Source organism: Buceros rhinoceros, unplaced genomic scaffold (assembly GCF_000710305.1).
Source record: "Buceros rhinoceros silvestris isolate BGI_N320 unplaced genomic scaffold, ASM71030v1 scaffold3614, whole genome shotgun sequence".
Taxonomy (NCBI): domain Eukaryota; kingdom Metazoa; phylum Chordata; class Aves; order Bucerotiformes; family Bucerotidae; genus Buceros; species Buceros rhinoceros.
The window spans coordinates 34925-60991 of record NW_010409883.1 but is presented as its reverse complement, the minus strand read 5'-3'; the positions used below and the strand labels follow the sequence as shown (position 1 = coordinate 60991).

The following is a 26067-nucleotide window of genomic DNA, read 5'->3' as shown; positions in this document are numbered from 1 at the left end:
TTTCCTGCCAAGAGCAAATGATTGAATCATTTGCAAAGCAAAGGCAATAAAATAATAAATGATTCTTGGTTTTACCCAATGTTTTGGCTCATGTGCGTAATGAAGAAATTTTTCTAGAAAAATAGAAGAAGCTTCCCAAGTATCTTTCCATGGTTTTGAACCATAAATAACAAAAAGTGTTAAAAAGCTTGAGTAGAGAAGCTATTTGTTTTATAAACTCATTGTTGACATTAAGGCTTTTCTCTGTATTCAGGCGTCTTTGTTGAAACTGATCTTGTTTGGAGGAAGCAGATAAGGATGGACAGTGTGTCTGTAGGTGCTGTTGAGAAGACAGCAAGTTGGTTAAGAATGTCTTGGCCAACACGGAGGTGAATTGGGGATTTCTGAGAAGTGAAGTAGTATCTGTGGTGCAGCTGGAGAATAAGTTGATGGCAGTGTTTTCTTCAACACAGATATTGGCTCATGCACACTAGCAGAAGCCTGCTGAGGTGTGTGTGGAGAAGAACCGTTCTTTGTCTGCTGTTCTTTTTGATTCAATCTTTTTAGGTTTCTTCAGGCATGGCAGCTCTTTATTCCCAAGGATAAAGTCCATTTTCCCAGTTTATGTCAATGCAACAAGACTAAGTAATTTTTTTGTGAGCTTTTCCACTGACATTCATATTTCAACTGGGACAGAGTCATCCCCAACAGAAGATTCATCACAATTCTCTGAGCAGCTGAAGACAAGGGATACTGCCAAGGAAGTGTCATAATGTGCTGACATCAAACACAGTCCAGTACCTGGACATTGTCTTGAATTCGTATCTGTTTTTTTCTGTGCAAAATTGGACATAGACTGGAAAAGCGATTATCCTGTTTCTTTCTTCGCTTCTTAGAATGCTCTCTCTTACTTACCCACCACTCTTCTAGTTTTTCTCCCTGATAGCATGTGTCCCTTAGTCCCTACTAAAATGGGACCTGAAAGTGGTCAGATGAGAACTTTTCTTACAAAACAAAGTTCCAACTGGGCACTTTATTTCCTTTGTTTTAGGATAGGAGAGGCGTAGGAGATAGGGACGCTAGCCATGAGGAGGTACCTGAGAGAAAGCTGCTTTTTCATCTGAAGATCAGTCAGTTTCTGTTCTAAACTTTGCAATATTTATGAGAGGATTCTTTGAACTGTCCCTTTTGTATCATCTCTCTTTCCAGCAGGAGCAGTGCTTTAATTTGCCACCAGGAGTTTATCCTGTCTTTTTTTGTCCTTTTCGTGAGACTCTGCTGTGTTTCCTCACCTCTTTGCAGTTTGTAGAACAGTTTGTAATGAAAAGAAGAAATTGGTCTCTAGCACAGGAGTTTATTAAAGTAAAAATAAAAAACATTTTTGTTCAGTTTGTACTGATCCTAAGCTTAAACTGCCTTTAACACCAACAATAGATAAGCCTGTTAATTTCTTGTAAGTAAAAATATGACGCCCTCAGTGTTAAGATGTTTTAAATTTAATTTAAAATTCTTTTATCTTTGTAATTACACTTAACAGAAATGACCATGTGAAGCATCATTCTTTCCATGAAGTGAGGGGATTTTGAAGTTGATACTGCATGCTGTATTTAGACACTTAAGTGAGACAGGACAGTTATTTTCAGCCCATGGTCTGTTCCGCTTTCTGGGTCTCATATACCTGACAAGAGAGGATTCCCAGGTTTCTGCCAGCTCTTGCTTGCCAAGCTTTTGTGAGAAACCAGCATGCCTGTAACAGGGTGCTTCAGGTAGGTGGAGATGAGTCAAGTTCAGCCTTTTTGTTTTCAGCATTGCCTAAAATTATTTAAATTAAATAAGCTACTTTGCAGAACCCCCCCCGCCCCAGCCTATGCAGATGAGGCTTTATATTCCTTGTTCCCAGTACTTTATTAAATATGACATACCTCTGCAACTCTGCCACGTGCATCTTTTGTCAATCTGAACAACCCTTTATTCACTTCTTGTTTTGAGATTATTTCTGAGGTTAGCACCTCCAGGGCTTGTGGAAATCTTTGTGCCCCTGCTCCCATGGAAACGTGGAGGGGTTCCTGAGGGGAGGATCGTGGCTGTCCTTTGTTCCTGCAGAGCTCTGCACGCTGCAGCTGCCAAATGAGCACAGAAGGGACCCTACGCCCTCCCTCTGGGTCCTACTCCTTGGGATGCAGGGCCCAGTACTGAAATGAGCAGGATCCCAAATGATGTCAAGGTGTGTGGCAGTTTATCCTATTTAGCCTGGTTCCTTTCTGCTCACTGTAGTAGGTACACACTGGTAGTCAGCAAGGCAGCTTTCGAAGTCCCTATGCCAGAATCAGGTTTTGTGTGCTTTCACTCCCATTCTTGTCCATGTCTTTCCCGCTGTAGTTACATTAAACACATCACTTGATAAGGTTCATCACTTTCTTTCTGACACGGGAAATGCAAGTTGTCCTGAGCAATCCTGCCAGCTTCAGAAGCTGCTGAAAATTCCCCCACTGATTCCAAGTGGACCCAGATACCAGCAGCCATCCTCTAAAGGCAGCTTTTCAGTGTGTGTTGCTAGGGGGTTAATCCCTGGAAGCTCGGTGCTCAGAAATTAACGCTGTGGTGGAGCATGAGTTTCCTGAGAGAGCAGGCTATCTCTCGTGCTTTGAGAGTTCCTCGTTGAAGCGAGTTGGCATTTGGGAGTGACATTAAACAGCAGCCTCATGGGCTCCAGACAGATGGCTGAGGCTTACACAGCTACCTGAGAGCACTGCTCAGTGCAGGACTGAGCAGAGGAAAGATCCATGGAAATTCATGCTGCAAACTTCAGAAAGCTCCCTCTTCACATTTGAGAAAGGTTGTTTGATTTTAAAACATTACTGACAAAACTGGGCTAGAAGATCTTGGGCTGCCTCGTGATTTATGGGTTACCTTCCCAGCAGGCAATCACAGTCCTCCACATTGTGTTTAGGGCTTCTGGTTCTTGATTTGGCAGTGCAAGAAGTAGGTGACATCCCCAAGCAGGGCTTTGGATGTGATGCCAGCTGGAAAAGCAGGGGACCAGTCAGACTGGGAGACTGTGAACTCATTTCAGAACCAGTGCCAAAACAGCAAAAGCGTGTCTAGATGCCGTGACACAGATCTGTGAGTGGGAGTTGCTGCTGAGCAGAGCCACAGTAGCGAAGTCTCCCAGGGGCTGATGGGCTCATGCAGAGGTGTCTGTGGCCAAAGTGCTGCATCCCTGGCCAGCATTCTCCACTGCGACCAGGAACCCTGCTAGAACTGCTGCCTGCTGTCCTGTGTCCAGCATGAAAGCGGGGCTCTCACCTCCTTTTACCTGCGTTAGACTGAATACTGACAAACTGTTACCATTAATTCCTGTAAACAGTTACTAATAACTTAGCTTTCTAGGTGACCTTCACAGTGTTTACTTAGTAAATATTCTCCAAGATGCTACCTTGTGTGTAAGAGAAAATGTATGAAAGGGGAAAATACTTATAAAGAAAAAGGAAAAATTGTTTTTCTGATTAGTTTGGCTATTTTTTGAGGGTTGCATCAGTTCTGTGCATAGGATCCTTTCAACAGTATCTTTTGTGATGTGCTTTAAGAGAAAAAAGAAAAAAAAAAAAGCCAAACCGAATCAAACCCCCCACATCCTATGCTATAATTTTATTCCTGGGTAGCAGTTACTTGCCTGTTTCAGTCTTACCTGTGTGAATCAGTCTCTGCTTCTTCTAAGTGAACACCCAGGCTTCAGCCTTCCACTAGCCTGTTGTTACAATCCTTTGCCATGGTGTTGGGAGGCAGGATCTTGTGCCTGCTGCAACTGCACAGGCGGTTCTTCTTGGGAGCAGAGCCTGACCTGTCATGTAGAAGTACAGGGTTCTGCACAGTGTTGTCACAGGTGGTGAAGGCACCATAAGCCATCCAAAATCATTTGTTGTGGTTGGCCCAGGGTGTGTTTCTTCCACCTAGTGCATTATTTCCTAGAGGAACCTGTGAGCGGAATTGCAGGTGGTACACTAAGGGCATCCCCTGAGCTTGGTCACTGAGCTGACGAACCGGAGTTTCGTAGGATTTGTCATGGGTCAAAAGCTGTATAACTTTGTTGAGATTACTGCCAAGCAGGGAGACAGGAACGGGTTAAATTCTGCTATATGATTGGATTTTAATTGTTTGTTCTTGCTGAGCTGAGAGCAATGAAACTTTGATGTCGGCATCAAAGAAGCAGAGGGCTGCTCTACCTACTCTGTGGTAAAACTGACATCTGATTGTCACTTTTCTCTTAAAAAATGAATGTCATATCTTCATGTCTGAGAACCCTAAACCAGGCGTTCCAGAAACTCCTGAGAGTGGGTGCAGTAGCTGGAGGAGGATATGGTCAGACTGAGATTACCAAATTGTATGATTCTCAAGCTTGCTCTTTTTTTTGTGTGTGTGTTAGGATAATTTCCTGCAGCCATCCAGATAGATGTATCTATGTATATGTGTGTGTGTATATATGTATATACATAAAAGAAACTCTCACAAGTTCTACTTTAGATATCTGAGCACAGGAGAGCTGGTCACTTTGGGTATGCTGTCCCAGCTTAGATGCATTGACATAGCTGGGAAAAACCTTGCTGCTGGGTAGGAAGTACGGGCAGAGACTCACAGGGAGCTAAGCCCAGGGCGATGGGCACATGGAGATGCCAGCAGCAACCTGGCTGGACCCGGGCAGTGCAGGCACTGGCTCACAGGCTCTGTGTTTGCATGGCAAGAGATGCACGTTTGTCCTCTGGCTGCCTCTGTAGTGACTGACAGATTTTCTTCAGGATTCTCACTCTCTTTACTGCTCAGTCGCACTTCAGCATTTGTAGTTGGTTGGTTGAACGACTTCTTCAGCACAAGATGACTGAAAAGCCAGAGGGTGGGTAGAAATAGTTATTTCTTTCTAGATGACAAGCAAAAATACCAGAGGAAAAAAAATCAACACGATGCACAAATGAGCAAGTAAAAAGAATGAAAGGCAAAGGCTGTTACTGAAAGTAATTTCAATCTCGGGCGTATCCACTGGGCTTCCACTGTTAAAAAACAGCTTTGCACTCTGTAGATGATCAGGCTTTTTTCTCTCTGCCTCTGAAGCTGGTAATGGATTTAGTTTTTCTTATGCCCTTGTTTCTGTCAAAGGCATAGGTATTTCTATTAAATACAGCCTGTCTTAACAAGTGTAGTTAGAAATGAAGATGGCATGAGGAGCAGAATTTCGATCCAAATTTCTCCAGGATTTGGCAGTTCAGATGTCACCTGTGGAAGCATCTCTCCTCCCTTGTATCTAATTAAAACAATAAAATATGCTAATTTGCCAGTGTTAATTTAATACTGTTCTACTGTCTTCCACTAAAATAATCAAAACACGCTGGTCGTGTTTTCGTGTTTGGTGTGTTTGAAAGTAGGAAGGCTTTTAGCAGTCATAGCGTTTTGGCACAGCTTTCAGATGGCGGCTTCTGTAATTTCAGGATGTAACATTAGGCAGTGTTCACTTTGCTTTCTAATTGGCACTGCTCTTGTGCTGCTGGGATTCGATTGGGGTTTGTGGTGTACGTCCCAGGAGAGCAAGATTATTCTCAGGCATAGTTTGTTACACAGCATGTTCTTGCCTTCTGTAGCAGATGTGCCACCTTTTGCTATTTCACAAAATAGAGCATCGGAACAATTGGCTTTCTTGCCTGCGCTTCCAAAGGGCTTTGGGGGGGTTGTTAACATCGAAGGGGAACAACGTTTGTAAGAGGGAAGGCTCAGGAAACTTGTCACATAATGGGCACTTCATCTGTTTGCTATTGGTGGGCTACTCCAGCAAGATGCATGAATATGGATCTCTTTAGAAACTTGTGAGTAGGCTTTCTGAAACTGCCTGTCTCTTGGTTTTGGGTTTTTTTTTTTCTTTTAAACTTCAACAGAAATGTAGAGGATGGGACAGGTTTTGGATATGAATTTATACAGAGAGAAACTCAAGAAATACTGTAGCTGTCTGAACTGCTGTAGTGCATGCAGTTCAAGCACAGGCTTAAGTACCTCTTGAAATCAGCACTGTTCCTGACTTGGTAATGTTTTTGATAACCACTTGTGTCAAGGACTATACTTATTTCTACTTTTGTTTCAAGAAGCGTACTAATTAAGGAAGGGTTCAGTTTCATGTACAATTAATTTTGTTTGTCTGATAACTCTGCTTTGTTCTGAAGCCCCTCATGTTTCTTCATGTTGTTTGCAGTGGTGTCTCACTGTATAAAAACAGCTGTTCTTTTAACTTTTGGAGCAAAACCCTTTCTGAGCAACTGTCACTTAGCTTGATACAGCCCTAATATGAAGGAATGATCCAAGCCTTATAGTGGTGCTTGCAGATCAGAGCTCTTTTAAAGTTTGAACCTTTGCACTTTTCTGTGGACTAGATGTTGGAGGAAACCCTTGTAATGCTGCTTTTTCCCCATTTATTTTCTGACAGATGATTCAAGAGAGCAGGGTTCTCATTGAGACGGCAGACATTACTCACAGCAAGATTGTTCAGTGCCAGAAAGCAGGTAATCCTTCTTTATAGCGCAGTTCCGGGTGGGAGGTGGGAAATTATGTGCCATAATTTACTTATAGTTTGTGACTAATGCAGCATCTTTCACCTGGTATTTAAGTGAGCATCCCGGTCTTTTCCTGGCAGATTCCACCCTCATGAAGGCTCATTCTCCAGTAGCAGTGCAGGCATGGGATCAGGGAAAAATCCGCAGCTTTCACCTTAAAAGCTATTTCTCCATCTGCTCCACAGCTCTGAAGTGTCTGACAGCATTTAAATTAGCCAAATGAACTAGAAAGGCGTTCAATTAAAAAGAGGGAGCGAGAAGGCATGCTGCCTTTACTGAGCTCCATTCTCTACCACAGTCGTTCCTTTAATCACAGGGGAAACAAGAGGTTTTGAATCCCACGGGACCACAGATGAATCCCTCTTCATCACTTGCTCAGAATAGCGGGCTAGACTCAGAACTGGGACATGTCTCCTGTAGTTTCCGCTGATAAACGAGAATAAGCCCTGCTAGAGAGGTAAGAGTCCACATTTGGCAGTGGGAATCCTCTACAGCTAAATCTAACAGCTTCCGTGTATCAGAAACCATGTGAATAAATACACGCAGTGTGCTTCTGTTAGGGGCTTACACTGCAGAAATTGAACCTGTTGTCATTTCATTTAGTTGTACAGCTGCACCTTTCCTAACCTGTAGCGAGCCTTGAAGGTCAGTAATGCAAATTAATTTGTATTTTTGGGTATAGTCTTCTGGGACCACAACAGTCATAAATACTGGTGTTTCTGGTGGACACTTTGGCAAGTAGCACAGGCTATGGCCATTTCCTTCTAATAAATGTAAATAATGAATGAAACTGGCTTTTGTAGTAAATCCTTTATTTCATGTTTTTAATTAGAGAAAATTTGGAAACTGTTCCAACAATAGCTGATTTCTATGTGGTGCAAGAACAGGATAGAACCTAGTCCTTGCCCTTTGAAATCCAGAGCTCTGACACCGTGCTGGCATGGCAGTAGCAAAGGGAGGAGAGGCAAGCAGCTACGTCTGGCTGGATTTCATGGGCCTCAACTTGTGTCATGCCTTGGCTTCTGTGTATCTGCATAAGCGACATAAACATCCTCAGCTCAAAGCCTTCATCAGGCGCAAAGGGTTTAGGAATGGGATGGTGATGGGAAAATGCAGTAACGAGATGTTTTTCTTGATGATACAACTTCAGAGCACTAAATTGTGTAGACCCTCAGTGGCAGGAGCCAGCTTTCTGCCCACCCTGCTCTGTGCACAGAGGGAAGGACCCGTGACACTTCCCTGGGTGCTGGCGACTTTGTGAGCAGAGGGCTGGAAGTGTGTGCAGAGAACACGATGCAGGCCCATGCCACCACACTGAGGTACAGAGTCTCATACAGTTCCCCTTTCCTTTCTTCCCCAGCAAAAAGAGCAGCTTCTCAAGTTTGTTCTCTTTGCTGCTGTATCTACTTGTGTTTTCTTTTGGTTTGCTCTGTTGGCTTTAAAATATCATTTCTGATTGAGAAGAAGGCTGGAGAGATAGAAAATGCTCTTCTGAAGCCTCAGGATTTAGGCAGAGAAAAGGAGTAGAAGAGAGAATCCCTCACCACGCTCAATTGCCAATTACAGTTTGTTCCAAAAGTTACCCATGCAAATTGTTAAATAACATTTTCAGCATGGCAAGATGAAGCACTCAAAACTAAGTGGTACAATTGCCTGTGACATCATCCTTCGCCTCACTCTAGTCCTGTTCCCTTTGAATGTATGTTCCCACCAGACCTCTGCTTCACATCATAGCCTGTTGTGGTCTGGGTTCCCTGTGCCACAGGGTCCTGCTCACTCCCCCAGAAAGCTTCTCAGGTGGCTGGTTTTGTTGGTTTATTCATGTGCAGTCTCAGCCCAATGTGTGGTAGCCAGCAGCAGCTTGGAGGACTGAACTGCTGAATGTTTTTGTTGGTGCTGCTACCTGCAGCCTCACAAATGTTTGGGGCTCCTTCTCTGTGGGGCAGTGCCATCTCCCAAGTTACATATAGGGAAGTGAAGTGCAGAGGAAAAAAGAACTGGAAGGGTGATGCATAAAAGCAGGGCTGTCTACATGGAGCTGAGCACCATTAGCCTTCATGGTTTTTTGCAGGACAAAGCGAGTCATTTGAAGCTTTTCTTTCACTTTCTGAGGTGAAATGATTTGTAAGTCCAATGGCATGAGACACATCTGCAGGGGAACCTTGCTTCGCATGCAGTTATTCAGAGTGTTTCTGAAAGGAAGTGCTGCAGGAGCTCTGTTACCCTTGACAGGCAAAACCTATGAGTGGGCAACGTTTTGGAAAATAAACAGTAGAGAAACCTTGCGTTGTGTCAGGTTGAACTGCCTCAGTGTTATGAGCAACTGGAATCAATGCAAGGCCAGAAGAAAGCTATTGTTAGTGTTCCAGGAGTGCTTTGGGAAAGTTATGCTGAGTGCAAGACTGCCTTGGGCTGTGGGAGGAGAGACTCTTCCAGCAGCCTGCTCAACAGCTCTCAGCACCTGCTCCATACAGGTGTTCTCTCAGCGGGCGCTTCTTTGACGTAATTTCAGTGAAGCTTGAATTTGTGAGGGTCGTTTGCCTTAAAATGTTAGGGGAGGCAGATCTATGAAACAACTGGAGATGGAATTTTCTTTATTCAGCCAGGATGGGCTTCAGGCGTTTTGGAGTGATTTGGTGCCAATTTGGCCTTTCTAAGGGAACACAAGCAGCTCTTTCTCCATTTTGTCTCGTAATCCACACCAGACTCAGAGAAATGTTTGCCTGCACTGTGCCAATCTTACAGAATTATGGGCTAACTGGACTCATTACAGTTTTTAATCTGCTCCCAGATTTCCTCGATTTTTTCTATTCAGCCACAGATTTGCAGACATTTGCCACAGAAAGTAGCAGTGAAGTGTAACAACTCCCAGGGCTGTGGCTGGGAGTCTCAGTTGTGCAGGCTGCAGGAATAGCAATCCTGGGATTAGCAGTATGTGTTTCCGACATAATTTATCCTTGTGAAGTACAAGGGCTTTTCTGTTTGAGTGTGGTTAAGATTAATGAGGAGCTGTGAGATTGAGTCTGTATTTGCTGTGCTGAACAGGTACCTTCTGCATCTGTCAGACTGCCTTCCAAGGTACAAAACCATTTGTTCAAGGAGAGTGACAAATGATTGCACATGACTCTTTTATCTGAAGATGCTCTGCAGGATGGAGTCAGAGCAGGGAAGGGGGAAAGTAGGAAAGTACCATCTGTGAGACTGAAAATGACTGAACATTTTACAGGGAAAATCAGTCATGCACTGGGTGATGTAGCAATCTCTCTTTTTAGGAATGGAATTCCACGAAGAGCTTCATAACCTCGGGACAAAGGAAGGTTTGAAAGGAAGAAAATTAAGCAAAGCCATTGAGAGTTTTGCATGGAATATCACAGTGCTGAAGGTAAGTGCAGAAAGCATCACCTCATGCTTTCTTTATGTACCTTAACTTTATAAGCAAACCTTTGCTCTTTTAGTTCATCTCTTTGTACTGTCTTACTAATACCGAAGCAACTTTCTTCTTCATTCTTATGGATGTATGAGTTACCCCCAATTATTGAGATTTATCAAATATATCTAATTACACCTCTGGTTTGGAAGCTGTAGAAGGAAATTTATCTAAGCCTGAACAAAAGAGGAAAGAAAGCCTGTGGTTTGTATGCTCAGGGACCTGGTTTTGGTTGTCTCTTCTGCCCCACACACCCTGAATATAACCTGTCTGAGGTCACTGTGTCTCGGATATCTGCTTTTTAAAGTGAGAACTAGAGTATCTCTTTGGGAAGTGATGGGGTGGTGGGGGCTGCCATGAAAAACGCACAAGGAATATTGTAGATGTGGCGGTGATCTGGGTTATGTTCCGAAAGAGGAGCACTACGCAAACAGCTGTAAACGGGATTTTCATCCCTCCATCCTGGCTATGGATTGATGCACTTCGTGCTGATCACATTACACACCAGGCTTTAGCTACCTGTTCACCACCAACTACCCACAAATCGTCATGGCAGCTGGATGTCTGAGCCTGGGTGAAGTTACCCAGGGACAGCCAAAGCCAGAAAGAGGAGGGGGTCTGGTGGAACCACAGCAGAAGGCAAGGAGAGGACTGGAGCCAAGCATTCAGGTTGTTAGCATTCAGCTCACACCTTTTTCTTAGCTTCAATTTCCCACCTCGCTCTGAAAGATCACACTTCGAATTCCCCTCGCTCTCTCCCTGCTGCTCCCTCCCTCTGACTCCCATTAAGCAAGTTGTCCTGTCTGACAGCATCTGCTGTGACCCCCCAGTGCCTTTCCCTTAGCTGGTATCCCCGAGCGAACAGCCGAGAAGGAATTTTTACACAGTTCCTCACCAAATACCTAAATGCGACAGCAGTAGCGAGAGTAGTAAGGAGATGCGTGCTTTAGTGTTGTGGAGCAAAGGCACCAGGCAGTTCTGAACATTAATCTGAATACCTTTACCTGTGTTAGGTAAAATAAATGCCTCATGCTCACAGTCACTCTAAACACGATTGGGGTACTGTAAACTTTTCCATTTTTAGTTGTTTGTCAAGCAAGAAGTAATTTGGACCTCTGAGGGTGACCTGTGATTAATGAGGGTACAAGCAGGAATCAGAGAAACATTTTCCATGAAAAATAATTGCCGCCTAGCATATGGTGTCAGCGTATTGAAGAGCATTTCAAACCTCTGGTCAAGGAATAACTGACATGTTTAATTTCCAAGCCACAACTTCTTTTTCAGCTTTCTCACATAGTAAAATATTTACAGTCTGTGGCAGCGACCCATGGATATAAATGCACATGAAACACCTTTTCATTCTGACTGAAGTCCAAGTCAGCAATGACATTAAGCAACTGGGAATGTGGCTGCACCTCAGGTGTCTGATGTGAGACCATCAGTGATTGTTCTTACTCTTCAGCTTTTTTTTTTCTGAAAGAATGCTGCATTTCAGTGGCCCTACCCAAAACAAACCTATTGGCTGTTTACAGCTGCATCTTGTGTTTGGCACAGACTCTCTGCTCTGTGCTGGTGAGTGCTCCCCAGGAGGGTCTGGTGGGGAAATACTGACAGCCCTGCCCCACTCAAGCTATTGGTGTATAAAAAACATGCATGTTTTTAAAATGTCACATCTTATTTGGTCCCATGTTGTATAAAATACAGTCGGGCTCACAGTCAGTGATATTGAGAGCCACAGTATCAGCACACTAGACAGAAGAATCATGTTCTCACAGTGACATTACGGGAATGGTTATGACCCCAAGTTTAGTCTCACTTTCATTTTTATTTCTGGACACCACCATCTTTGTGCCACTGTTTTCCTTTCTGTGTTTAATTAAGTGCCAGTAAAATGTAAAGGTAGCAAAAGAAGTTTTGTGTTTCCCACCTCATGGGGACTGTGGTGCTAGGAGCTGTTGGTTTCATCCTAGTGAGCATGCAAAACTGCTTGGCTTGGCCAGCCCTCCCTTTGGCAAGTAAACCAAGCAAAGTTCGAGTGTGCTGACTGCGGTTCAGATCTGTTGCTGTCATGTGGACGTGCTTTGTCTGTCTGCAGACCTGTTTTCTTGCTCTGTCTGTGCTTTGGTGGGTCAGCACGTACAAAGTCTAGGAACCAGATACCTGCCTGCATGTTGATGGTAAATATCTAGATGGTTAATATACCAATGTACTGACTTATTTATAGACAAAAGATGGGAACACAAGGATAAAGTGACATTTACTGTTTTTGCCTTCTACTGAAGGGGAGAACAGGCAAGTTTTGGAATCTAGTCTCTGTTCTGTAATGTGTTCATGGGTTTTTTTAATCTTTTTTCCTGCCCAGGATAAGATTTGGCCTCTGCTGCCCTAAGTGTGTTCTGTCTTTTTAGGACTCCAACTGCTAGTGCATGCTACAGAACATCAAGTGGTTAAATTTTCAGGGATTATTTCAGCACCTGTCCATGAGTGTATTTGCTAATTATCCTGCATTTAAATTAATGCTAATGAGATGCATAAAGAGAGAGGTTGCTGAATGCAGAAGGCATACAATTATTAAATTGCTAATGCAGTTCACTCTTTGCGGGAGAAATCCACAATTTTATGATGTAGACATGATCAGCATTAGCTCTGGTATAAGGGGTTTTATGCAGCAAAACTGTGCGCAAATAGCACTTGTGGAGAATGACATCCACAAATGACCCGTTTCTTTGTCACAGTAATTCGTGACAATCAGCCTTCAGTTGCTTGGGAGACCTGGAGCATCCAGACCTGTCTCACTTGGGTAACAGAGCCCTAAATGTGCACTTTGAGGCTACTTAGAGAGATAAAAGCCAGATTTCTGAAAGATGTACATACAGACTATCTGACTTCACCTAAACTGAGGTGAATTTAGCATCACTACAAGGTATGAGTTTTCTTCAGGAAGAAAAAGCAACATATTGGACAGTGATTGTTATTCTAAAGGACATAGTGCACAATGGTAGCACACAGAGCTGCTGCTGACCTTTGGAAGAACTAGGTCCATCACAGCCTTAATTTAAGGACTATTATAGTGCACTATAGGAGTGGTTTTTAATGTATACTCTACAGTACTCTAAACCCATCTTGTAAGTAAGATTTATTTGGGTCTTTTCACATCAGTCTTCTGTCCTGCAGTTAGGCAAGAGCCATGGCTTTACTAATTGGTGTACTACAGAGTGGGCAACGGAGCAGCACAGCAGAATCTTAGGGACATTTCATATAATCAAGCACAACGGTAACAATACATTCTATGGCATGTCATGTAATTGCTGCCAAAGGATTTGCACTATCTAGATCTTAAGCAAGAGCACAGAGAATTCTTGAGCCCCTGTTAAGCTCCTGAGGTCCATGTACCACATACTTCTTACCCTGTCAGTTAGGCTTCCCCCTACCCGCCCCCCCCGAAAAATTTCTCCTATCTATCTAATCTCTCTCCTTTTCCCAGCATATCTCTGTGGGCTTAACCACATTGGTGCTCCATTTGTGAAGCTACAAAAATAGATGAAATATGAGCGGTAGTGTCTTAGCATGAAGTTCTTGTGATTTGCTGTCATCTTGTGACAGCGGTAGTCCACCAAGAGCAGTAGGCAGGTGTGATTGGTGTGGCATGGATGCTTGCCTTTAATTGCAGGACTCATTGTATTATTCCATGTCTGCTTGTCTCTAGATCTCCCTAGATAAATATGTTTTGAATGTGGTTACCCCAAAGGCTCTTTTTCTGGAGAGGTTAAACCCTCTCCTGTTGTCTAGTCCCCATGTTGTTTGCATTTCCTTTATTTATGCCGCTCAAAGTGGTGCTTCAAACTTTTGAACCTCCTCAGACTGTGTGCCCTGGCTGCTTTGAGGGATTCATTGCCTTACTCTGAGACCGGCTCAGCTACAGCTGAGATTGGCTGAGCCAGTTGGTCTGGGATGGAGTGACAGATGTATGAGGAAATGCAGAGATGCTCTAATTTTTCATGTGGTAACTAGATCAGATTGGTCTCTTACACATGAACTGAAGGACAGAAAAGAAAAAAAATAACACAAACGATCTCTTTTTCTGAGAAAGTGCTGAGGAGAAGGTAAAAAGGTCCAGTAGGGTCAACATTCATTTAGTCTTGCAAATACCAGGCTGCTTAGCTTGAAGCAGTTTATTTAAAAGTAGAGAGAAAGGAGAGGAAGGACATAGGTTTAGGTTGTTCGTATCGATTGTGTGAAGAGTCTGGAGGAGCAGCATGGGAGCGCAACCCGTTCCCAGGCCATTCACGTGCTCTGAATGTGGTGGTGAGTGCGACGGAGGCTCCCAGGTTCGGAGCTCATTCAGAAGGCACAGCCTGTGGTCCTGGGCCTCAGCCTGTGCTGCAGGGCTTTTATCTCTATGGGAAGGTGTTTCGAGATTTGTTTAAAATATACATGAAGGCCACCCAGGTTATCTTAAACCTGCAGGTATCACATACTGGCAACAGCTCTTGCTCCTTCATGATACTTTCAGTTTCTGAGAAGTGTTACGGCATGGAGTCCCCGGCTGGCTTGACAAAGCAGAGAGACTTTGTCCTGTATTAGTCAGTTATTCCTGGGGTTGTTTCACTGACTGGCAAGAAGCAGCTGTCCAGACTTTTGGATCAGGCAGAGGTGGTGCTTAACTGGTCGGGCACAGAGATCCACATGCACCTGCTCTCGCCTGCCTGCAGCGCTGGTGCTTGGGATGAGCAGCACCCACCTCCCCACCGTGCACGGCCCTGGCAGGACCTAGCCCACTTAGTTTCTGTTCATTCAGGCAGCACGCACCGTTTTCTGACTTTTCTTCAGCCTTTAGCCACTATTTGCATGCACAGACAATAGGACTGGAAGGGCCTATGAGTCTCTGTAGTTCCTTATGCTGCAGCAGGATCAAACTGAATGTTTAGCTGCTGTGGATGTAAGCCCTGCTCAAATACTTGGTGAGAGAAGGTACTTGGTATGAGGCTGTGGTGTTCTTCATGGTGACCCTCAGTGTCCAGGGTACCCAGGGATCTGGTGTCGCTACATGGGGAAACAGCTGATGGCCAGGGTCAATCCAAAGCTATGCTTTTCAGATGTAAATATTATTCCTTCAGTTCCAGTGGGATGGTTGTTTGTGTGAGCACACACACAGGTATATATATAGGAGGCGAGATAAGCCATCATTATACGTATGTGGAACAACAGCAACTTTGGGACAAAAAGAACAGATTAGAGAAGTGAAAGACGATGTGAAGCATTGCTTCACAAATGGAAGCTTGTCAAGATGTTTCAATAGCGCTAGTGTGCCAAAATAGATGTCCAACTCTCTCCTTGTGTAGACTGGCAGCTCAGTGGAGCCCCCTGCTTGGTCACCTGTCCTGCGTCAGTTACCCCTCTGTGCCTCACCGTCGAATTGGTATTTTCTGTCTCTTCTCCCCGGCCTCAAATTCCTCTTCCCTCTACATCGCCCCAATTGTGTGTATCATCTAAATCATGCTAAAGCAGCAGGAGAACCACTATGCTCTTTGTCTCACCCATGCATCCAGTTCTCTCCCGTCCTTTATATGGGCTGAACTTCTCATGACCCTAAAGCTGTCCCTACCCATGGTGCAGTTTGCATGAGTTTACCATTCTGTATTCCTGCCGACTTTACCCAGGGGTAGCTGTGTGGGATCTGGCACTGCCGTGCTCCCGCTGGTGGGGCAGACCCCATCATAGCCTGAGCTGTGCTGCGCTGCTGTTGTCTCTCTCCTCTACCAACCTGGCAGGGATTTTGGCACCTGGGTGCAAAAGCCAGCTTCTCCATGTAGTTGGGGGTCATCCAGTCCAAAAACTGGGTCAGTGTCATCTCCTGTCCCTTGGAGGAGGAGATGGTGAAGACAGGAACTGCAAGTGGCATGGGAACTTCAGCAACTTCTGCCATCAACCCCTCCCCTGCAACGGTGACATTTTCATCTCAGACACAGATATGAAAGGCTGCTGTATGGTGGAGTTAATTAACACAACCTGGAAGACATGGAAGTTGGGAATCTTCTTTGTGCCAGTCTGAGAGCATGACCTCATTCAGAGGAATTAAAAGGGCTGAATGAAAGTATAAGTTTCAGCAGAAATTCACACATTTCTTGCTTTTATCTGTCAATGGCTCTACTCACAAAGAAAGAGAATGAGCAGCTGCCTCTGTGAGGTGTTGAAGGTTGCGTTATAACCCTAGCAAGGCTCTCCAGCTCAAGCAGCGAGGCAGCGTGCTGGAGAGGTGGAAACCTTTCCTCCAGGTCCTTGCCTGACCCGTAGGGTGGCACTGGGCTCCTGCCCCAATGCCTGGCACTGGTGATGGGATTGGAGAGGCCTTTTCCTTCCCGGGTTGGCAGTGTTCTGTGATACCTTGCCTGGATGAATAGCCATGATGCTGGAGACCTCAGTGGTCTTTTTCTTTGCTTCCTTATGTTCACTCTTGTTCCCGGGTGGTCAGTTAAGCAGCACAGTATTTCTTATGTGCCAAGACACACAAAATGGGTGTTTTTTCTTGGTCTCAGGGACTGATTATTGCTTAGAAAACTTCAGTTATCTCTTTATACAACTTTCAGGATTCCTGATGTCCCTTAAATAGTAGATGACAAGAGAGATTCAGATGCATAGTTATTCATTCTTGAAAAGACACGTTGCATTTTTAAGTAATTTCAGTTGTATTTTAATCTCCATTGTTTACTAAATTCACTTCACAACCCAGAATCTGCTTTTGCTGTCCTTATCTCGTCCCTGCTAAGCTACCATCCGTTGCTGCTTCTGGCCCACATAGAAATGAGTCTAATTGTGCTTGCCAGCGTGTTTTGTCTTCCTCATGTTTTAAACTGTCGAATGCCATTGTGAATCAGCATCGTGTGTCCTAGTAGAGATCTGGCGGAGCTGTGATTGCTTCAGGGCTAACGAAATACAGGTAGAGAAATCTGTCTTTGTTTCTCTGCAGATGTTGCTGAGTTTCCTCTGCTGTTGCTGAGATGGTAGTTGGGTTTTCCTGGCATGAGCTGGATGATCCATACACTGAGCTCACTGCCAGTCTCACCAGCAAACCTGCCCTGTCCAGGTCCCTGGACAGGGAATGTCCCAGCCGACAAGAATGAGGTGAATCAGAGCATTTGCTTAGGGATCGTCTAAAACCCTGGTCCCTCCTAGCAGTCAGAGAGCATTTTGTGTTATGTTTTGCTTTCTTCACATAACATTTCATGTCATTTGGAGTTATTGTTCTCAGCTTAAAGCCTTCTGTTTCAGCATAAGGTTGTTCGTGGTCTGTGTTGCTTGTGACCAGGTTAGAAACTGATTGCCTGCAGCACCTCAGATGCAGAGAAGAGAGCAGCCAAACCGGAGAGGTATTGTGTCTCCTCTGGGGCAGTGGAAATGGGTAGCTCAGGTGGCTTCTGCAGATTCCTGTGCTCTTGGTGATGTTCGCTAGCTGCCACTGCAGCAGGAGGATTTGCAAACCACATAGTATCTAAGAAATCAGTTTCTGTGCCAGGCGGTTACCCCAAGATGAGGAGAGCGTAAGATGCTGTGTGCAGGAGCAAGCACTGTGTGAGGGAGATCTGTCACCTATCCAGAAATGCTGCCCTCTGGCATAATTTCCTCTCATCTTATTTAGATTATTTCAGTTAGCATTAAGTAGAGCTGCAGGTACTTTTTTTAGCTGTTGTGATAAGCAGTAGTCTGAGGAGAGCAGTGAGTGCTTGTGCTGCATGTCCTGTAACATTCCTCACCCCCCCAAAAAAACCCCCTAACCAGGGCAGGTGCCTGTTGTCTTTGGTCAAAACAGGATTAGCCCAGTGATGGTCAGAGAGTGCTTTGCAGGCTCTGACAAACTTAAGGGATGTTTTGCTGTCAACACATTTGATGAAGAACACGATTTTGCTGTTAACTGTGTGGCTTGTAGCCTGTGCAGCTATGAGCGCAGAGGGCACCAGGGAGGAGGGAAGTGTCAGGCAGTGCCGGCTATTCCCAGCCAAGTGTTTTGCTCAGGGGTTGCTTTGCACAGGTGATTTGTTATCTGCAAAATATATATTTTCCTGCAACTGGTCCTTTTACTCAGAAAAATGAAATGCAAGAAAATTCTGTGCTTTCTGACTCATTTTTCTTCCTCTTGTTTTGTTTTTCTGGGACTCTCTGGACTTCACTGGAATTACCAGATGGTGCTGGTACATGTGGAGAATTAGGTTTTATGACCAAAGAAGGACTAAGAAATGAATGCCTGGACATACAGCTTTGATTTTCATCTCATGGCTGTGTATCAAAAATAAGTAGTACCCTGACTTCTTCAATGATGTGAGGTTTTCTTAGTATTGATTGTGTGCTCATGGGCTTCCAGCCAACCCTTTGATTTTGAACTTACCACCAGAAAAAAGGCAGGCTCCTAGTGTGGAGGGGTTGACAGTGAGAGCTCCATACATCTGTGGCTGTGCTTGCAAACTGTCTGCTAGATGTAGTGCCTGAGAGACACACGAGCAGCCAAACTGCTCAGCACATGGCTAACATCAAATTAATGGCATTATTTCTGAAAGAAAATGACTGCTGCAACATGGTTACAGACAGTCGATGTGCGCATTCATTGCATTTGACAGCCTGATATAAGGTAATTTAATTTAAACACTCAGATGAGAGAGAAGCAAGAGGCATTTTTTACAAAAAACAAGAAATTGAAAAAGCTCTTTTTATACATAAAAAGGCTTCTAGAAGGAATAGGTTAATAGCAGTACAGTGCAACTGATGTGCAAGAGCCCATGGATTTCAGTGGACATTTCTGTGCAAAGATCAATAGGGAACGCGTGAGCACACGAGTGCTTTTGCCACTTAGGTATTCAAGCAAATACTTGATGTAATTTCTTCTTGGGCTTTGGTCTAGGGTTCGTAGGGTTTGGGAGGGCGCTTGACTGTATTTCAGAGACCAATCTGGCCATTGGTATGACCTTCACCTTTATTTCATTAGGCAAATCCTTTAAGAGAATTACAAATGCAGACCCCCTTTCCTGAGTTGCCATGGCTGCACAAGGCAGCGATACCTCGTGCTGGCAAGGCCAGCAGCCGGAATCAGAAGGTTTTTTCTGTATATTTGCTTCTTTGCTAATTGCATGACTGTTTTGGAGGTTCCCCTTCCACGACAAAAGTGTTTTGTTCATTTCTACCACCCAGGCTGCCCTCAGGGTCTGTGTTTGGCTGTGTCGCAGGATTTGGGAATATAGAAGTGGTGGGCTGGCAGTTTTGTGATAAACTGAAGGGGCTTTGCCCAGTGCGGTGCTGAGGGGGCTGTCTCTCGGTATCCAGCACTGCTGTTTAGATTTTAACTGCACCTTTCCAACAGCTGGAAAAGGTGAACAATGCTACAGGTCTTTTTCAAGGGGGCACTGCACTGGCAGAATTCTACTTTACTTTGGTCATTATTTATTCTATTTATTCTAATTTATTTACTCATTTTTGTTAACCCCTTCTGTGTCCCTTTGGTATGGTATCTGAACACCTGCTATGGTTGCAGAGATCCGTGTCTCGAAGAGGACTGGACTAATATACTGGAACCTGCTGCACGCTCAGGGCAAGCCATGGCTGAATGGGCTCTGTGGAGGGGCCGTAATCCAGATTCCTGCCTGCTTTTCCTTGAACTGCTGCGAGCCCCTTCTGCTTTCATACACGAAGCTCCTGTCCGGGTTGCTTTGGAGTTGCCATGTGAATTTTACCAACCACCTGGAGTAATGCTGGGGTTGTTCTTTCTCTTACAACTGACTGCACTGGAAAAGACACTGTGCTTTGTAAACCGTGTTGGCAGAGATGGCTACCCCTTAGCTTGTCACCCAGCATTGTCCTTAAGTTAGGTGCTTGCTGGCAGGAGGCTGCTGGCTCAGATGTGTCACCTTAGGGCAGTGCATCTGGGCAGGTTGGTGAGTGCCCTTGAGGCGGCCGGTGTTGCTTGCAGGCGCAGTTCCACTTCAGAGACTTGCGCAATTGTCAGGTGCAAATGGGGATTGTTTCCCTGCATACGTAGTAAAACAGATGGAAAATACAGTGCAGTCAAGGTGAGTTCTGCTCTCCTGGCACCTTCACTGGGGAAACAAGATTGAGTTTCCTTCTGCTCTCTGAACCTGCTCAGCCCCTGTGTAAGGAGGGACAGGCAGGGAAGCCTGGAGCCAGTGTTCATACGGCTGATTGATGAAATAAACAGAGAAGGGATGAGGCGAGGAGTAATCTGGGTTAGATGTAGAACTACTGAGAGATGGATCATGTTAACTATTCCTCCTTCCTTCTCTCTCTCTTCTCGCTCATCCTTGCTGTCGCCGGTGTCCCAGCTGCTGGCCAGGCTGTGGATGCATTGAGGAGATCAGCCCTAGAGCTCCTGACCTTGTTTCTTTGCACAACCTTTTGATTACATTTTAACACTCATCTAAGAACTCATGTTCACCTTGTTTTTACTACATAACCTCGTGTCAAAGCTGCACACAACAATCTGTTCCACAATAGTTTCTCTTCTCTGCTCTCACTTACAGAGATTTAACATTTCCTGTAATGGTGACTGCCTTTCCCTGGGTGGGTATTTCTCATGTTTTCTTGTTTTTCCTTTGGGTCTGTGCTCTGTGTAATATAATTAATTCTCAGCTCTGTTTCCTTCTTGCTAAATTTTTGCTAAACCCTGCTTAGAGAAATGAGAGAGAAGGTCTATGGCTGTCAGTAACACACTGATACACCAAAATGAGATGCTCAGGCTGACCTCTGAAATTACTAGCAAATGCTGAGAGACGTGGTGACTCAGGCGCCAGCGAGGACTCAGTCGGATCATCCGATTTAGTCAGCGACAAAGCTGTTGCTGGGAGAAACAAGCTCTTACATTTGGTTCAGAATTATGTTTGTGCAAAGCTACCCTCAAAACCCGGATTTTAAATGGTACACCAGTAGCACAAGGAATGCCATTATGGTGCCATCTTTCATGTTCATGGCCTTTTTGTTTCCCTGACAGGAAGTGAATTTCTGCTATATGAGGGTTTAAAATAAATTAGCAAGTGACATTTGGCCCCTGCTTTTCCTGTGAGGTAACTAATTTTTGCGGTCCTTTATTTTTCAGTGTGCAGGAAGTGATTATACGCTTTGTGTATAATCTTTGTGTACAGTCATTTTTCATGCTAATGTGCATTATGATCTCTCATCACAGAGTAAATCAAAGGTCTTGACAAACTATATGCAGTGATAATGAAAAGGGTGGGGTTTTAAAGTCTGCATTGATACAGAAACACAGTCTGGTTTTGGAGTACTCTGTTCTGAAACGTGGATGTATCATAATCAAATTCATACGAATTGTTCTCACATTTAACTCTGAAGGAGGCATGGAAAAATACCTGCTTTTTGTTAGAAGTTTAACGTAGCAGTCTAATCATTTCATTAATGATTTCCTCCTCAGGATTACATTTTCAAAGCCATGCATGATCATTTAATTGTGTGCCTCTTCATTAATATTAAACACAATCAAAGTCCCACTATGACACTGAAAATGTGGTAAACACCGCCTCCACACAGAATATCCCAGAATCACAGCAGCTCTCCAGCATTTCTGCCTCCTGAGTCCCTTGGCACAGCCTGTTGGTTCTTTTACCTTACCTGTGATACCTCTGAAACGTGGAGTGACGCAGTGCTTGGGGTGGTTTTATCTGGCTGTGTCCGGCTTTTTCAGCCAACCACTGGTGGCCCCTGGAGATTTTACATTGTGATTGAATAATAATGTAAGAGCTTGTTTCTTTGAGAAAAGGTTAAAAAAATAACAGTAATATCATGAGTGTGATGTGGCATGAGCAGTAAGACCTCTGTCATTTATTGATTGTTTACTCAGCCTGTGAGGAACGGAGACTCATAAAAACTTAGGAGTTTGATTTGGCAAAAGAACATCCAGAATTGCCCCCTCTGTGGCTATTGCCAGTGTCTGTCTAGAACTGCTTATGCTTCTTAAAGCCTTTCATGGCCTGTCACTGAAACTGAGCAATATTTAAAGCCATGCCAGATTATCCCTGTTTTCTAAGTACTATTAACCTGTCAAGATAAAGGCTTATAATCTTACCGTCACTTGACAAGCTGCATTATTTGTGCTGTAACATTAATTGGTGCAGAGGCTCCACAGTTAGTCATAGTTAGGTGTATGAAACCCGTCGTTTAATGTTCCCTAACTCTAAATAAAAACAGGCCCCTTGATCAGTTTTTCAAGCAGAGCACTTGATTAATCTCTTCTGGCTCAATTTAGTGTCCTGACAAGTGCTGAATTTAATCTTTCTCAAAAGAATTTATTTTCAGGAAGGCTCATGGTATCAGTAACAGAAGGGAGATGGATGGATAGATGCCCAAGTGGACCATCATGACCTCTCTTTGCCTGGAAGAGAGATGCTTTGTCTGTGAGGGTGAAGCGGTTTGCTCTGTGCACAGAGACGATCACAGTGACTGACTGATTAAAGTTGTTTCAATGCAATCGTACTTCTAAAGTTTACTCCAGCTTCTAACCGGTATTTAGTTCATTAAGGTGTTGACACAATTTTGCTGACATTTGTCTTAAGTGGATTATGCTCACAGCCAGTTTTTCAAAGCAAACAGATGGCTTTTCAAACTGAGTGTGCCCACAGATCATTTTTTTTATGGTGTCTCTAGAATTATGACAGCTCTGTCAGAGGGGGCTGCTTTGTCGTTAATTTTCTCACGACAGATGATTCAAAATCATTTTTGCTTCTTCAGTTTGCTGAAATGAACCAGCTGTTTAAAAATAAAAAATACGCAGGGACTAAGACATAAATCAAATGGTCTGTACATGAATGGAATTGCAGTATTTTTGTAAGTCCATTTCTGTTTTTAGATCACTGTAAAATAAGAATGTCTTCAAAATATTGGAAGTGTCCTCAGGAGGAGTGTTTTTCTTCTTGGAACCTGAAGACACGATGTGCATTGCCTCAGACAAAGTCCGTAATCTGAATCGCCTTGTTACTTCATTGTGGAATCAGAATATGCTCAAGGGAGAGCAGGCGGCACAGCGCCCCCACAGAGGGTGTGAAGTCCCTTGGCCTCTGAGGGCTTCCAATATAAATGGTACGAAAACCATCATCACACTGATGTTACCTGCTCATCGGTGCAGCCTTTGGTGTCTCAGTCCCATGTGTATGATAAGGAAAAGCAGCAGCAGGCCCACTGCAGCTGGGTCTATTTCATCCTAAAATCAAATTATCTAAAGCTGCATCTGCATATTGAAGAACCTGCCACCCCTTTTGATGACATTCTCCCATCACTAATGATGCTGCTGTTGGATCCCTTTGCTTATGCTGCAGTGTGTTGTCCCTGTCACAACAGCACCAGTATGATTCCTGTGCCGTTTGCAGATGGGGAGACTGGAGCATGCCAGGTGCTCGAGGCAGCTATGGGGCTCCTGGCTTCCTGCCAACCGCTTTTAACCATAAGCTTGAGCTCTGTCCTAAAGCCAAGATCACAGCTATGTGGAATATGTGTGGCGTAGATTATTCTTGGTTTGCTTTTTTCCAAACATATCTGCTCACTGGGTCCCAGGCTGTTTGTATGCCCCTGACTGTCTCGCTGCCGAGACACTAATCTCTTCAGAGGAGCTTCCTACCAAATAGCACAGAGCCACTCGCGCAGTCCTGCTGCTTCTTGTTATTCTCACATTGAGTTGGATTCCCAGCATCTGGGCAGCAATTTGCATTGTACATCAGGGACGAATTCTCGTCACCAAGAGATGAGGCAATCACGCTCTGAGGCGCAGGCTGCCATCCCTGGGTGACGTGGTTTCCCACGTGGTGTTTACCAGTGCAAGCAGCTCTTGCAAGCCACCATTGTTTCTTTGTCGTGAGTGTTGTTTACGAGGACTCAGATGGTGCAAGGCCAGTACCAGGCGCTGACAAAAAGGGAACGGCGCTCATCGGTGTGGGATAAATCCTCTTTCTTTGTTCTGGTGAGAGCAGAGGAATGCTCCCGCTGCTGGAAGGTGTTGTGCTGTGCCTCATCCAACACATCTGGTTTGTTTTGAAAACTGAAGGAGGGTTGATGATCCACTGCCCCTCCAGCGAGTCCCAGGTCCTGCTGTAATATCTGTTGTTTTCTCTGAGACCCCGTGAAGCATCTGTGGGTCACAGGGCGTCGGGTTTGGTTGCAGGGATGTGAATTACTCCTGAATATACATGTAACCAGCTGCAGCGGGTGTGTACTTTAAGCTGTGCTTTGGGTGACATTAGGAGGAGAGCAGCTCAAGTTCTTTGTGATGCTGCATTTTAATAACCAGGTACAGCTCCTGGCTTTTATTTATTTGTATCCTCTAGCATCAGAATCCTGTAGTTTCGCAGGACTTGAAAAACAAATATTTCGTAAATATGCATTTTAGCATTTCTGAACACCAACTCCTCAGTACAAATTTCACGTAACACATTTTTCCTGATAGCTACAAATTGGGTTGCTGTCCCGTTAGTCACCTCACCTTTACGAGCTCTGAGAAGGTACAGAAGCAGGCCTTTGCTCGTGAAGTCTCTCATTCCCGTTTTGCCTGCTCGAAGGTCCCCAACAAGATGGTTTAGATGGATTCTCGGCAGCACTGCAGGATGTCGTGTCTCACACGGGCACGCAGCTTGGCCTGCCTCTGCTAAAGGAGGGCCTGAGGCTGGGTAGCAAGTCTGGGTGCATTGAGGGGTGGGTAGTCAGGTCTCACAGGGGACTGTGGCTGTTGCCGTGTGGGATGTGATGCCAGGTAGAAGTGCTGTGGGAAGGGGGTACCTTGTGCCATTGCTGCTTGTCAGGCTCCTTAAGGCCAGGCCCAAATTACCTCCCAAGGGACGATGTGGAAGTGGGGGCAGCCTGGTGCCTGTCCGGCTCACCCTGCCCACTGTGCTGGCTGCCGCCTTCCTCACTCAGCTGGGTGCTGGGCTGCAGAAGGGACTTCAGTCTCTTTTCCTGGGACTAGCATTCACAAGGGTTAGGAGGGATTTGAGAAGGGACCTGGGACCTGTTCCACGGCACTGAACAATACGGCAGAGACATGAGTGCAGAACTGCCAGTTTTGGTCCCGAACAATGTGTGCAATCCCTGACTCTCTCCTGCGTGTCTGTCTGTCCATCCTCAGGGCCAAGGAGATCTCCTGAAGAATGCCAAGAATGAAGCCCTGGAGAACATGAAGCAGATCCAGCTGGCGTGCCTGTCCTGCGGACTGAGCAAACCTGGCAGCGGGCATGCCGACGCCAAGGCAAAACGGTGCCTGGAGGCAATTCAGGAGAAGGACACTGGAGATGAGAACGGGAGACTGTGAGGGGACGCAGAGCTGTCGCGTTTGTCACAGATTTCAATAACTCTAAACTATTTTTCTAAAGCATTTAACAATGTCACACAGGGATGCCCTCTGCAGGGTGTCGGTAGTATTAAAATCGTCACGATGTCAGTATTTTAATGCAGTTAATTCATCGAAGTTAAACTCTGGTAGTGAGATTTCTAACGCAGCCAAGCTGTCCGTATGCAGGTGCGTGTGTGTGCACGCACACGCCAATCCCGCAGATGCCATTCCATGTAGTACATTAGCCATTTGCTAATTTATTCCTTTGTCATCTTTGAATGGGCCTGTTCATTCTGAAAAGCAGAACAAATAGAGAGGACTTGTATCAGTTTTGTGCTTTATTTTACTCTCCAGCTTTTATCATTTAACTTACAGGTTACATTGCTGTGACACTGTTTAAGCAAACAAACAAAATACAACAACAAATGTCACCAACAGCTGGTTTTTGTGAGGGCAAAACCGATGGTTTGCTGCAGATCCCGAACCTGATTTTTAATGAACGGCTTGAACCTAGTAAACGAGATACGAAATAGTCAGAGTTGCTGGATTACAGTTAGGTTTGAGGTGTGTATTTCCCTGAATTTTAGCAAACTGCTCTTCAGGATACACCCAGGTAGCACATAGTAACGTAAGAACCCGCTGATTTCTTTCACTCCGCTAGATCATTGCTACCTTGTAGATCTGCAGGACAGCTACAGCCTTCGCTGATAGGCATTAACTGATGTAGTAGGGAACAGAGCTCGTCAGCCCCA

At 44.7% G+C, this 26067-nt stretch overlaps 1 protein-coding gene across 1 annotated transcript in view; it reads left to right on the top strand.

The window, feature by feature from the left end:
• PLCL1 (phospholipase C-like 1) overlaps window positions 1–25643 on the top strand; it is a 34026-nt gene extending 8383 nt beyond the window's left edge. The window contains exons 3-5 of the mRNA XM_010135368.1: window positions 6440–6515; window positions 9839–9948; window positions 25112–25643. Coding sequence (XP_010133670.1) covers window positions 6440–6515; window positions 9839–9948; window positions 25112–25294 — 369 coding nt within the window. The 3' untranslated portion in view covers window positions 25295–25643. The remainder of the gene's footprint in view (window positions 1–6439; window positions 6516–9838; window positions 9949–25111) is intronic.
• The last annotated feature ends 424 nt before the right edge of the window (window positions 25644–26067 follow it).